At 37.7% G+C, this 12,646-nt stretch overlaps 1 protein-coding gene across 1 annotated transcript in view; it reads right to left on the bottom strand.

Moving 5' to 3' along the window:
* The window catches only part of RANBP17 (RAN binding protein 17), a 358,620-nt gene that overhangs the window by 322,540 nt on the left and 23,434 nt on the right, over nucleotides 1-12,646 (bottom strand). The window contains exon 5 of the mRNA XM_063086918.1: nucleotides 10,758-10,823. Within this exon, the coding sequence (XP_062942988.1) occupies nucleotides 10,758-10,823 (66 nt within the window). The remainder of the gene's footprint in view (nucleotides 1-10,757; nucleotides 10,824-12,646) is intronic.

The following is a 12,646-nucleotide window of genomic DNA, read 5'->3' as shown; positions in this document are numbered from 1 at the left end:
CTGATACCCAAATAATCATTAACACTGTGGTCTAAAGTGGTTACATCATTACTACTTGTTCCTTTTACTATTTGTAAAAAGAAAACAAACCATTTTCCTTGCTAATGTTTATAGATTTGAAAACAGCAGTGAACTCAAAATTGATTATCTGACACTAAGCTCCAACATACAATTCAGATTATATTTAAATACCACATTTACTTATAAAACATGATATATAACAGAAATCCAACATGATTACAGAAAGCAGTTACTGGAATTTGTATCCAATATGTAATATTCAAATTAGCATTTCCAGTGTTCCTATCTTAATTTAAATGAAAGTCTGTCTCCTACAATACTTGCCTCAACATACTAAAAAAAAAAAAATTCTCCTTAACACAAATAAGAGCATGCAACATTACAACTGCAATTTATAAGGTGTTCTTTACATTTTATGTCATTTAATCCTCAAAACTAACATATGCAATACATATTGTTGTTTTTTAAAATATGAGAATATTAGCATTTATAGGCACACTATCTTAGTCCAACCTCCCACTACCACCATATCCATAACATGGAGAGAAGAAACTTAGTTTATTAAGTTCCTTCTACATACTAGGCCCTGTGCTAGCAGTTTATCTAATCTTAATAAGATCCATGTATCATTTTCTCTTTACAGATATCACTATATAAGTTTAAAGAAGTTAAGGGTTGGTACAAAGTAGTCAGTGATAAGCTAAAATACAAACCTATGTCTTACTCCAGAGTTACCTTCAAGGCTTGCATGCTTATTTTATTTGGGTTACCCTTTTAGATATTTAATGTTTTGAAAAGAGGAAATGTTCATCCATTTCCACTGCACACATATGCCTCTACTATGTAGGCACAGGGTATTTTACTTCTTAATGATTACATATTAAATTTACTCCAGGAAAAGTAGACTTGGCTTCTAAAAAAGCAGGACAGCTTACATAATCCTCTAAACCTGTAGAAAAATCAAATTTACATGTTTTTCTTAAAAGATATATCATGTTATTGACACTACATGAATTCACCTAGCTCAGATCTGACAACTGTATTTGATTTTCCTCATGCAACAGAAATCTCCCTACAGCCTGATTCAGAAATGCTTACTAAATACTAGTAGATTTTGATTTTTCTTGGGTTTTTATGGCAGTGGTAGTTATTTTTCAGGAACCAAACCCAGTACTCCCTTGAGAATTTCTTGTAACGGTTGTCATGTGGTGGTGAACTCCCGCAGTTTTTTTCTGTCTGAGAAATATACTATTTGCGCTTCATTTCGGAAGGACAGCCTTGCAGGGTAAAGTATTCTTGGTTGGCAATCTCTGTCTTTTAGTATTTTGAATATATCATCCCATTCCTTTCTGGCTTTTAGGGTTTGTGATGAAAAGTCTGATGTTAGTCTGATTGGGGCTCCCTTATAGGTGATTTGACACTTCTCTCTTGCAGCTTTTAAGATTCTCTCTTTGTCTTTGAGTTTTGCCAATTTGACTATAACATGTCTTGGAGAAAGACCTTTTTGGGTTGAATACGTTTGGAGATCTTTGAGCTTCCTGGATCTGAAGATCAGTGATTTTTCCTATACCTGGGAAGCTTTCTGCCACTATTTTGTTGAATATGTTTTCAATGCAATCTCCGTTTTCCTCCCCTTCTGGAATACCCATGATTCGGATATTTGAGCGCTTAACGTTGTCTCATATCTCTCTCAGATTTTCTTCAATGCCTTTGATTCTTTTTTCTTTTTTTTTTTTGTCTGCTTGTGTTATTTCAAACAGCCCATCTTCAAGTTCAGAGGTTCTCTCTTCAACTTCGACAAGCCTGCTGGTTAAACTCTCCACTGTGTTTTTTATTTTGCTGAATAAATTCTTCAGTTCAGCAAGTTCTGCTACATTTTTTTTCAGGGCATTGACTTCCTTGTACATTTCTTCTTTCAGATCCTGTATACTTTCCCTCGTTTCATCATGATGTCTAGCTGAATTTTCTTGTATCTCATTCAGTTTCCTTAGAATTATCTATCACTCGAAATTCCTTGTCAGTCATTTCAAGGGCTTCTTGTTGTATAGGATCTAGAGTTTGAGATTTATTAACTTTTGGTGGTGTACTTTCTTGATTTTTTGTATTTCTGGTATCTTTTTTTAATGTTTATTCATTGTGGCAGGGGGTTTCACAGTCCACAGGTTTGACACTATTGTCTGACTAAGATGTTGCTGGGGTTGCCAATTTGGTATGGCTACCTCGGTGACTGCTCAGTTCACCACTAGTGCCTTGCATGTGTGGTTGTCTCGGGTCTTGGGCCTCTCCGGGGAGCCACCTCTCTGGTCAGCTTGGACTCGGCCGGGCTGCTGGGTCTTGGGGCGGTACCACAGCGTGTGTGGTCTCTGCTGAGCTTCCACCTCCCGTGCTGTACGTCTCCCTCTTCTGCGTGCACTGGGCCAGGCTGCTGGGATGCACGGAGGCACTGCAGAGTGTGTGGTCTCTGCGGAGCTTCCCCTTCCCCGGCCGGATGTCTCCCGGCTCTGTGCACGTTGGGCTTGGCTTGGGATGGAGCTGGGTGGTGGCGGTGAAGCCTACCTGCTGCTTAATCGCGTGGCAGCAGACCGCCCACACGGTGTGTGGTCTCTGCGGAGCTTCTGCCTCCTCCGCTGGAAGTCTCCCCGCTCTGCACGCACTGGGCCGGGTTGCTGGATCGCACTGCAGTGGTGTGGTCCCTATGCAGATCCCACCTCCCCTGCTGGATGTCACCCTGCTCTTTGCGCACTAGGCTGGACTGGGAATGGAGCTGGGAGCCTGCAGTGAAGCCTACCTGCTGGATCACGCAGTGGCAGCCCCACAGTGTGTGTGGTTTCTGTGGAGCTTCCACCTCCCCTGCCGGACGTCTCCCCACTCTGTGCACACTGGGCTGGGCTGGGAATGGAGCCGGGTAGCGGCGGTGAAGCCTATCTGCTGGATCATGTGACAGCAGCTCCGCAAGTCTTGTGGTCTCTGCGGAGCTTCCGCCTCCCCCACTGGACGTCTCCCCATTCCGTATGCACTTGATGTTATGTTTTTATAGTTGTAAATCGGTTGATTTGTGGGAGAGAATGATGCTAGGGACCGTCTATTCCGCCATTTTGACCGGAAGTCTCTTACTTGTCATCTCATGTAAATCAGGAGATGAAGACTTTTTCCTTTTTCCTTCTGTGACAATTTCGAACGAGGATCACCGTCCCCCGAGCTTCCTCTTGTCCATCTTCTCCTCCTCCTTCTGGAGTCAGAGATGCAGGCGCTGTCACCTCAAGACCCCTCAGGTTCCATTTCTTTCTTAATTGTGGAGATGACAAGTCCCGATAGCAGAATTCTCTTGAATGTTGTCCTTCTATCTGAAGATCCGCACTGCAGGTCCGGGCTTGTATGTCATACATCTTTCAGGATAGTGCGGCATTTAGTTTTGGAGGCTGGGAAGTCCAAGGTCCAGGGAACACATTTGGGCAGGGCCTTCTTCTTTGTGGTGACTCTAGTTTCTGAGGCTGGGAAGTCCAAGGTCCAGGCAACACATTTGGTCAGGGCCTTCTTCTTCCTGGTGACTCTAGTCTCTGAGGCTGGGAAGTCCAAGTCCATCTGGAGACGGCAACAGTGACCCAGGGGTCTCACATTGCAAGATGGTGGAAGCAGAGAATTCATGAAGAGAAAACAAACAAACAAAAAGGCTATCTACAACCCAAGGAACCAACAAATACAGAAAACAAACAGTAAATCAGAAAGCAAGGAACAAAAGACACCTAAGACAACCAAACAATAATCAATAAAATGCTAGGAATAAATTAACACTTTTCAATAACAACTCTTAATGTAAAAGGCTTACTTTCCCCAATCAAAAGACACAGACTGGCTGACTGGATTAAAAAGGAGGACCCAACTATATGCTGCCTACAAGAGACCCACCTCACCCATTAAGACTCACACAGACTAAGAGTGAAAGAATGGAAAAAGATTTACCATGCAAACAGAAAAGAAAAACAAGCTGGAGTAGCTATTCTTATATCTGACAAAATAGACTTTAAACTAAAAACCATAAAAAGAGACAATGAGGGACACAACTTAATGATAAAAGGACTGATCCATCAAGAAGATGTGACAATCATAAATATATACGTACCCAATGTTGGAGCAGCCTGATTTATAAAACAAACTCTATTAGACCTAAAGAAGGAAAGAGACACTAATACCATAATAGCAGGGGAACTGAACACCCCACTGTCAATATTGGACAGATGATCTAGGCAAAGAATCAGCAGAGAAACACAAGATCTAAACAATACTCTAGAGCAATTGGACTTGGAAGATATCTACAGAACATTCCATCCAACCACCTCAGAATATTCATTCTTCTCATCAGCACATGGATCATTCTCCAGAACAGATTACATATTAGGTCACAAATCAAGTCTCAACAAATTCAAAAAAATTGGAATTATCCCATGTTTTTTCTCAGACCACAATGGATTAAAATTAGAAATCAATAACAAACGAAATTCTGGAAACTATACGAACACATGTAAATTAAACAGTATTCTACTTAATGACATATGGGTCCAAGAAGAAATCAAGCAGGAAATCAAAAAATTTATTGAAACTAATGAAAATAATGATACATGATACTAACACCTGTGGGATACTGCAAAAGCAGTACTAACGGGGAAATTTATTGCATTAAATGCTCACCTCAGAAGAATGGAAAGATGGCAAGTGAACAACCTAACACTTCACCTTAAAGAACTAGAAAAACAAGAACAATCCAAACCTAAAGTTAGCAGACGGAAAGAAATCATTAAAATCAGAGCAGAACTCAATGAAATTGAAACCCCAAAAACAATACAAAAGATCAATGAATCAAAAAGTTGGTTTTTGAAAAGATAAATAAAATTGACAAACCATTAGCATGGCTGACAAAAAAAAGGAGAAGATTCAAGTAACAAATATTAGAAATGAAAAAGGCGATATTACAACTGATTCATCTGAAATACAAGGAATCATTCGAGACTATTATAAAAAACTATACGCCAACAAATTTGAAAATCTGGAGGAAATGGATGAATTTCTGGACACACACAAGCTCCCAAAGATGAGCCATGAAGACGTAGAAAATCTGAACAGACCAATAACAATAAAGGAAATTGAGCTGTTATCAGAAGGCTCCCAACAAAGAAAAGCCCAGGACCAGATGGATTCACAGCAGAATTTTACCAAACATTCAAAGAGGAATTGACACCGATTCTTTACAAACTATTCCAAAAGACTGAAACAGACACAAATCTCCCAAACTCATTCTATGAAGCAAACATCATCCTGATACCAAAACCAAGTAAAGATATAACCAAAAAAGAAAACTACACACTGAAATCCTTGATGAATATAGAAGCAAAAATCCTCACTAAAATACTAGCAAACAGAATACAGCAACATGTACGTAAAATCATTCACCACGATCAAGTGGGATTCATCCCAGGGATGCAAGGTTGGTTCAACATACGCAAATCAATAAATGTGATACACCATATTAATAAAATCAAACACAAGGACCATATGATCATCTCTATAGATGCTGAAAAAGCATTTGATAAAGTTCAGCACTCATTCATGACAAGGATCCTCTATAAGTTAGGTATAGAGGGAAAGAATCTCAACATAATTAAAGCCATATATGCCAAACCCACTGCCAATATCATCCTGAATGGGGAAAAGCTGAAAGCTGTTCCTTTAAGAACAGGAACTAGACAAGGATGCCCACTCTCACCACTCCTATTCAACATAGTGTTGGAAGTATTAGCCAGAGCAATCAGAGAAGAGAAGGAAATAGAGGGCATCCAGATTGGAAAAGATGAAGTCAAACAGTCCCTGTTTGCAGATGACATGATCCTATATATCGAACAGCCTAAAACCTCTACAAAAAAACTCTTGGAATTGATGAATGATTTCAGCACAGTAGCAGAATACAATCAACACACAAAAATCAGTAGCATTTCTTTTCTGCAATAGTGAACATGCAGAACGAGAAATCAAGAAAGCCTGCCCATTTACAATAGCCACCAAAAAAATAAAATACTTAGGAAATGAGTTAACCAAAGATATGAAAAATCTCTATAATGAGAAGTACAAACCACTGCTGAGAGAAATTAGAGAGGATACCAGAAGATGGAAAGATATCTCATGCTCTTGGATTGGAAGAATCAACATAGTGAAAATGTCCATACTACCCAAAGTGATATACAAATTCAATGCAATCCCCATCAAAATTCCAAAGACATTTTTCTCAGAAATGGAAAGAACTATCCAGACATTTATATGGAATAATAAAAGACCACATGTAGCCAAAGCAATGCTGAGCAAAAAAAATAAAGCTGGAGGCATAACACTACCTGAGTTTAAGCTATACTACAAAGCTATAATAACCAAAACAGTATGGTACTGGCATCAAAACAGACACACTGATCAATGGAATAGAATAGAGAATCTAGAAATCAACCCACACACTTACTGCCATCTGATCTTTGACAAAGGCACCAAGCCTACTCACTGGGGAAGGGACTGCCTCTTCAGCAAATGGTGCTGGGATAACTAGATATCCATATGCAGGAGAATGAAACTAGACCCATACCTCTCACCATATACTAAAATCAACTCAAAATGGGTTAAGGATTTAAATATACACCCTGAAACAATAAAACTTCTTAAAGAAAACATAGGAGAAACACTTCAGGAAATAGGACTGGGCACAGACTTCATGAATACGACCCCAAAAGCACTGGCAACCAAAGGAAAAATAAACAAATGGGATTATATCAAACTAAAAAGCTTCTGCACAGCAAAAGAAACAATTAACAGAGTTAAAAGACAACCAATAGAGTGGGAGAAAATATTTGCAAAATGTACATCCGACAAAGGATTAATATCCAGAATATACAAGGAACTCAAACAACTTTACAAGAAAAAAACAAGCAACCCAATTAAAAAATGGGCAAAAGAGCTAAGTAGGCATTTCTCTAAGGAAGATATACGAATGGCCAACAGACACATGAAAAAATGCTCAACATCTCTCAGCATTTGGGAAATGCAAATCAAAACCACACTGAGATACCATCTCACCCCAGTTAGGATGGCTAAAATCCAAAAGACCCTGAACGATAAATGCTGGCGAGGTTGCAGAGAAAAAGGAACTCTCATACATTGTTGGTGGGACTGCAAAATGGTGCAGCCTCTATGGAAAATGGTATGGAGGTTCCTCAAACAATTGCAGATAGATCTACCATACGACCCAGCTTTCCCACTGTTGGGAATATACCCAGAGGAATGGAAATCATCAAGTCAAAGGTATACCTGTTCCCCAATGTTCATCACAGCACTCTACAATAGCCAAGAGTTGGAACCAGCCCAAATGTCCATCATCAGATGAGTGGATACGGAAAATGTGGCATATCTACACAATGGAATACTACTCAGCTATAAAAACGAATGAAATACTGCCATTTGCAACACATGGATGGACCTAGAGAGAATTATATTAAGTGAAACAAATTAGGCAGAGAAAGAGAAATATCACATGTTCTCACTTATTGGTGGGAGGTAAAAGTAAATAAATAAATTCACACACTCATACAAAAAAAAACCCGGGGGGGGGGGGGCGGGGAGAAGACACAACAATTACAATTCCTTGAAGCTGACACGACAAGGAACAGAAAGGACATTGTTGGGTGGGCAGGGGGAGAGGGAAGTGGGAGGGAGGTTTCGGTAATGGGCCACAATAATCAACCACATTGTATATCGACAAAATAAAATAAAAAATAAAAAAATTTTTTAAAAAATTTACAGAACTGTTCATCCAAAAAAAAAAAAAAAAAGGTAACTTTACTATCTGACAATTTAAAAAATAAAGTAAAATAACCCCCTAATAAAATAAATAAATAAATACTAGTTGAAATTGTAAATGCCATAAGTTAGGCTAAGCAAAATGTCTCCATAGAAGCCATAGATTTTTCACCATATAAAGCCAAAATCACACAGCAGACCTTTAAGCTTTTCTTAAAAGTACTTGGGGTTCTACGCAAGATAAGCCTGGTTTATCTTGTGCCAGAAGGTAAAATATTCAAAGAATGGTGAAGAAATACCAAATGGACACAAAAGCCAAACTGAAAAGGCTCTTACTGGCCAAATCTGAGAAAATTAGAGCATCCAAACAAGTGTTGGTAACAAATTATAACCTATTAAATAAAATAGTAAACCAGGAACCTATACTTATACAAGTAAATCAATAAATTGAAAGTCTGATGTAGAATAGGGTATTTTCACATTCAAAGTACCTCTCCACAAAATATTTATTAATTACAGAGGGGAAAAGAATAAATCTACAATGGGGGAGCCTGGTAGAGATCCCATTGAGATTGAAGCGAACATCATCAGCAATGTGACAAATCAAATCATGCACTTCCTGCTGGGAGACAGTGAGAAGGCCACAGTTTCATCTCGGTGATATTCCTGACAAATACGCAGATTCTAAATCTAATAATGAGGAAACATCAGACAATCCCGAATTAAGGGACATTTTATACAAAAATTGGCCTGTAATCTTCAAAAGTGTCAAGGCCATGAAAGTGAAGGAAAGATTGGGGAATTTTTCAAGATTGAAAGACTAAAGAAACATTGAGAACTAAATGTGATACATGATTCTAAACTGGCTCCTTGGGGGACAACTGGAAACTTGAATGGGATATGAAGATTAGAAAGTAGTAATATGTTAGTGTTAATTTTCTGATTTTAATGGTTGTAATTTTGTTAGGTAAGAGAATGCCCTCCTATGCAGGAAATAACTAAAGTGTTTCCAGGTGGTGGGGAATCATGTCAGTAACTTAGTATCAAATTGGTTCAGAAAAAACATCCTTGTACTTGCAACTTTTCTGTAAGTTTGTTTATTTCTTAAAAAAGATACCCAGTTGCTCTCTGAACTACTTTTTAGGGTAGTTTAGTTTTGTTTTGTTTAGAACTCCGCATTACCTACCTAGTCTTATTTCAGTAACAATTTAAACACAGCAAACCCTTACTTCCAGGGCAGCCTACATTCCTACTATGCTGTGAAGTAGAAAATTAATCAAACTGCTAGTTTGAAAATTAGCAAAAAGTCATAAAAGCTAGATGACAGGTACATGGGGTTATTATACTATTCTCCTCACTTTTGTGAGGTAAAATTTCCAAACTAATATTATTTTTTAAAACAATTTTTTAAGGGCCAGCCCCGTGGTTAACTCGGAGAGTGCTGCGCTGGTAGCACTGAGGCCGTGGGTTCGGATCCTATATAGGGGTGGCCGGTGCACTCACTGGCTGAGTGTGGTGCAGACAACAGCATGCCGAGGGTTGCGATCCCCTTACTGGTCAGAAAACAAACAAACAAAAAAATTTTTTAAAGAAAAGCTACAGTTCTTTAGATTAGACATATTTACAGAGTTTAATAGCATTAGCCAAGGTCCCTGTCATAATATCCCTACCAACACAGTATAATTACTAGTTCTGGAGACACAAACATACATACAGCAGAAGAATCTTCACATACTCTGGGGAGGATTCAGAGAGGTGATGACCATGGTAAATTAAGAGATAACTTTAAGTTTTAGAAATCCTTCCTATAAACCTAAAAACATTTTCCAATTCTTGATTGAACACAACTAGAAAATAGTTATTTTGGATTTTTTTAATGCACACAACTATATTGTTACTCCAAAGGGAGTTGGCAAGGACTCTTGGATATGCAAACTTTCCCTACAAATACACATATATGAATGTGTGCACACACACACACAAACACATACCATTCAAGACGATGACAGTTTTTTAAACTTAAACACTACATTCCCCTTTATTCTGTTACTCCATATGAAACCCCACCTTCTGTTTTTTTAACCCACTTTTTAAAATACATATTCATGGGGTATAGAGTTGACTATCAATACTTGTGTACAGTATGCAATGATCAAATCAGTATTATTATCATGTTCATTATTACAAATCATAGTTACTTTTTGTGTCCCTTACCCATTTACACTCTATCCTCCCTCCTCTCCCCCTTTCCCACCTCTAGTAACTATAGGTCTGCTTTCTCCTTCTGAAAGTTCAACGTTTTATTATGGTCTTTCTCCAACTTCTGCTTTTGTTCTGTTTAGAAGCATGTTAAGTGCAAAAGTGAACAGAAGCAGGTGACGGGCTCATAAAAGCACTGTTGGGGGAGAGATGCAGCTTCTGAAAACTCTCCTTGTACAGGGTGAAAAGGCAAGCTAGAAAGCAGCAAAGTGCCAAGAGGCCTGTTTTTTGATAAGTCCCGCTGTGTATCCAATTGCTGAGAATCCATTCACCAAACCACTTGTCTTTTACTTGTAAGTGAATAAAGGTTTATTTCTCTTTTGTATATAATTTATTTCTTATGGTTAGTTATTACTATATGTACAGAGGATAAAAGAACAACTCTCCAAGAGCCCATGGAGCAAGGACCATGTCTAATTCTCCATTCTTTGTAATACTTTCTACTATTGCTGATATTTTCAATAACAATGAAAGTATTCCACTACTTAATTACCTGACCAATAAAACAGACACACACAGAAAGATTTTGACTATACAGAATTTTATGGCACACAAAGAAGACTGAACATTATGCCACAAATAAAAGCAGCAAAGAAACAGCATTACTTATTAAAGCAAACTTCATGTCCCCATTAGAAGGAAAGGCTTACCAGGTTCATTTCCTGAGTCAATTCAGAAAGGAGTATTACTCCTATTATGCAGTGTTCCACAGTACCCTTTGGAAAAAATAACCAAGTTAAGCCTAAATGAAGACAGTTGATTTGTTCTTAATGTGTAAACCAAGTAATTAAATACTGAAAATCACATTTATTTAGTAGTATATCTCTTAAAATACATAGAAAAATCACTGAGTTCTACAAACAAAAGAATTTTAAGCTTAGTTTTTGAAAGATAAATTTGGGTACACAGAGTTGAGTGGAGAAAAGGCTCACCTACCTTACAACTGCATGATATTCTATAAAATATTTCCAGGACCTAGTATGTATAATAAACTAAGTTTCAAAATACAAGATACTGAGTTTAGTTTAACACTTTTCATAAGACCATAAATAAGAATGAGCAATAAATGCTTTTTAGTTCTATAAATCTGCTTCAAACCTACTGAGATAGCTGCATTCAATAAATAATTAATAAATAGCCTAGGCACTAATTCAAATCCCTTAATCTAATATCAGATAAGATCATTTCGGCCCTTTTAATATTATTTAATAGTGCGTGTGTATGGATTTGTTATGTACCTATTATAATTAAGGCATCTACAGTGCCCAATGCAGTGGGATAAATAAATGACTATCAACATGGTATAGTTTCATAGCCTAATATGTTTTTAACTTAATCAGCTTCCAATTTAATCTCAAAACTTCCTTCATATCAAAATTCAGATTTTATATGCACATCACTAACAAATTACCCTACTGCAAAATCACACTGGAAGTATCAAAATAATAAATGCAAAATCCAATTACAGTGCAATCATTAAAAAAAATTAATAGAGATGATACACTTTTCAAATCTTGTAGTTTGTTATCCTTTCTAACTATCACAGAATTCCAATAACATTGGGTCACTAGGTGTAACTATGTAAGACTATAAATGAACATGAGAAAGACTTGTCATGAAAAATATGCCAGTTGAACTAAACAGCATAACTTAGTGACTTAGTTATATTCTGGTACATGGTATTTAGTTCACTAGGTGCAGCATGTTCATTTACAGTCTCAGAACAAAAGATGAACAAAAGAAATGTCCCTGAATTTTTGCATTTTAATTCTTTTTTTTTTTTTTTTTGGAGGTAGAAGGCTGACTGGTCAGTACAGGGATTGAACCCTGGGACCTTAGTGTTATAAGCACCGCACTCTAACTAACTGAGCTAAGTGGCCAGCTCCCTTAATTCCTCATGGTCCTTCAGAACAGTCTGGGTGTCTGAACTGAGCTCCAGATTTCCTACTTACTGAAGCATCCATCCTCTGTGTACACTATGTCAATGCTCCTCAAAGTGTGGTTCCCTGACCAACTGCTGGCCCATAAACCCACAGGCGATCTGCAAACTCAGTCCTAACCTGGAAATGGTTTGGCACTGATCCATGACAAAATAAAGAGGATGTACCAGAATATAACTAAGTCACTAAGATACACTGTTTAGTTCAGCTGGCATATTTTTCATAACAATTCTTTCTCAATGAAAGAAGCACCATGTTCATTTCCAATCTGACATAAACTCCTTATCTTATTGTAGGCCAGCAATTTGAATAGCACTGCCCTTATCTCTGGGGTATGTATATAGAAAGTAGGCACATATTATGTTTGGAATGTGTGGCAGGAATAGGGCTACAATAACAGAGAAAAGAGGATGCACAAAAATTCAGACCATTAAAGATTTAACAAACTTAAAATAATTTTTAGGACAAAATTCACAGAAACTGCTAATACACAAAGGAACCATGTGGTACTACTTTAGACTACTAAAGGCAATTGCCTTTCTCATGACTCAAGGTTAGGTCAAGTCATATACCCAGAAAAGAAATGTTAAATACACTGA

The sequence above is a fragment of the Cynocephalus volans genome, chromosome 2 (genome assembly GCF_027409185.1).
Source record: "Cynocephalus volans isolate mCynVol1 chromosome 2, mCynVol1.pri, whole genome shotgun sequence".
Lineage (NCBI taxonomy): Eukaryota > Metazoa > Chordata > Mammalia > Dermoptera > Cynocephalidae > Cynocephalus > Cynocephalus volans.
Note: the sequence above shows the minus strand (reverse complement) of the source record. Positions and strands in the feature narration are given on the sequence as shown.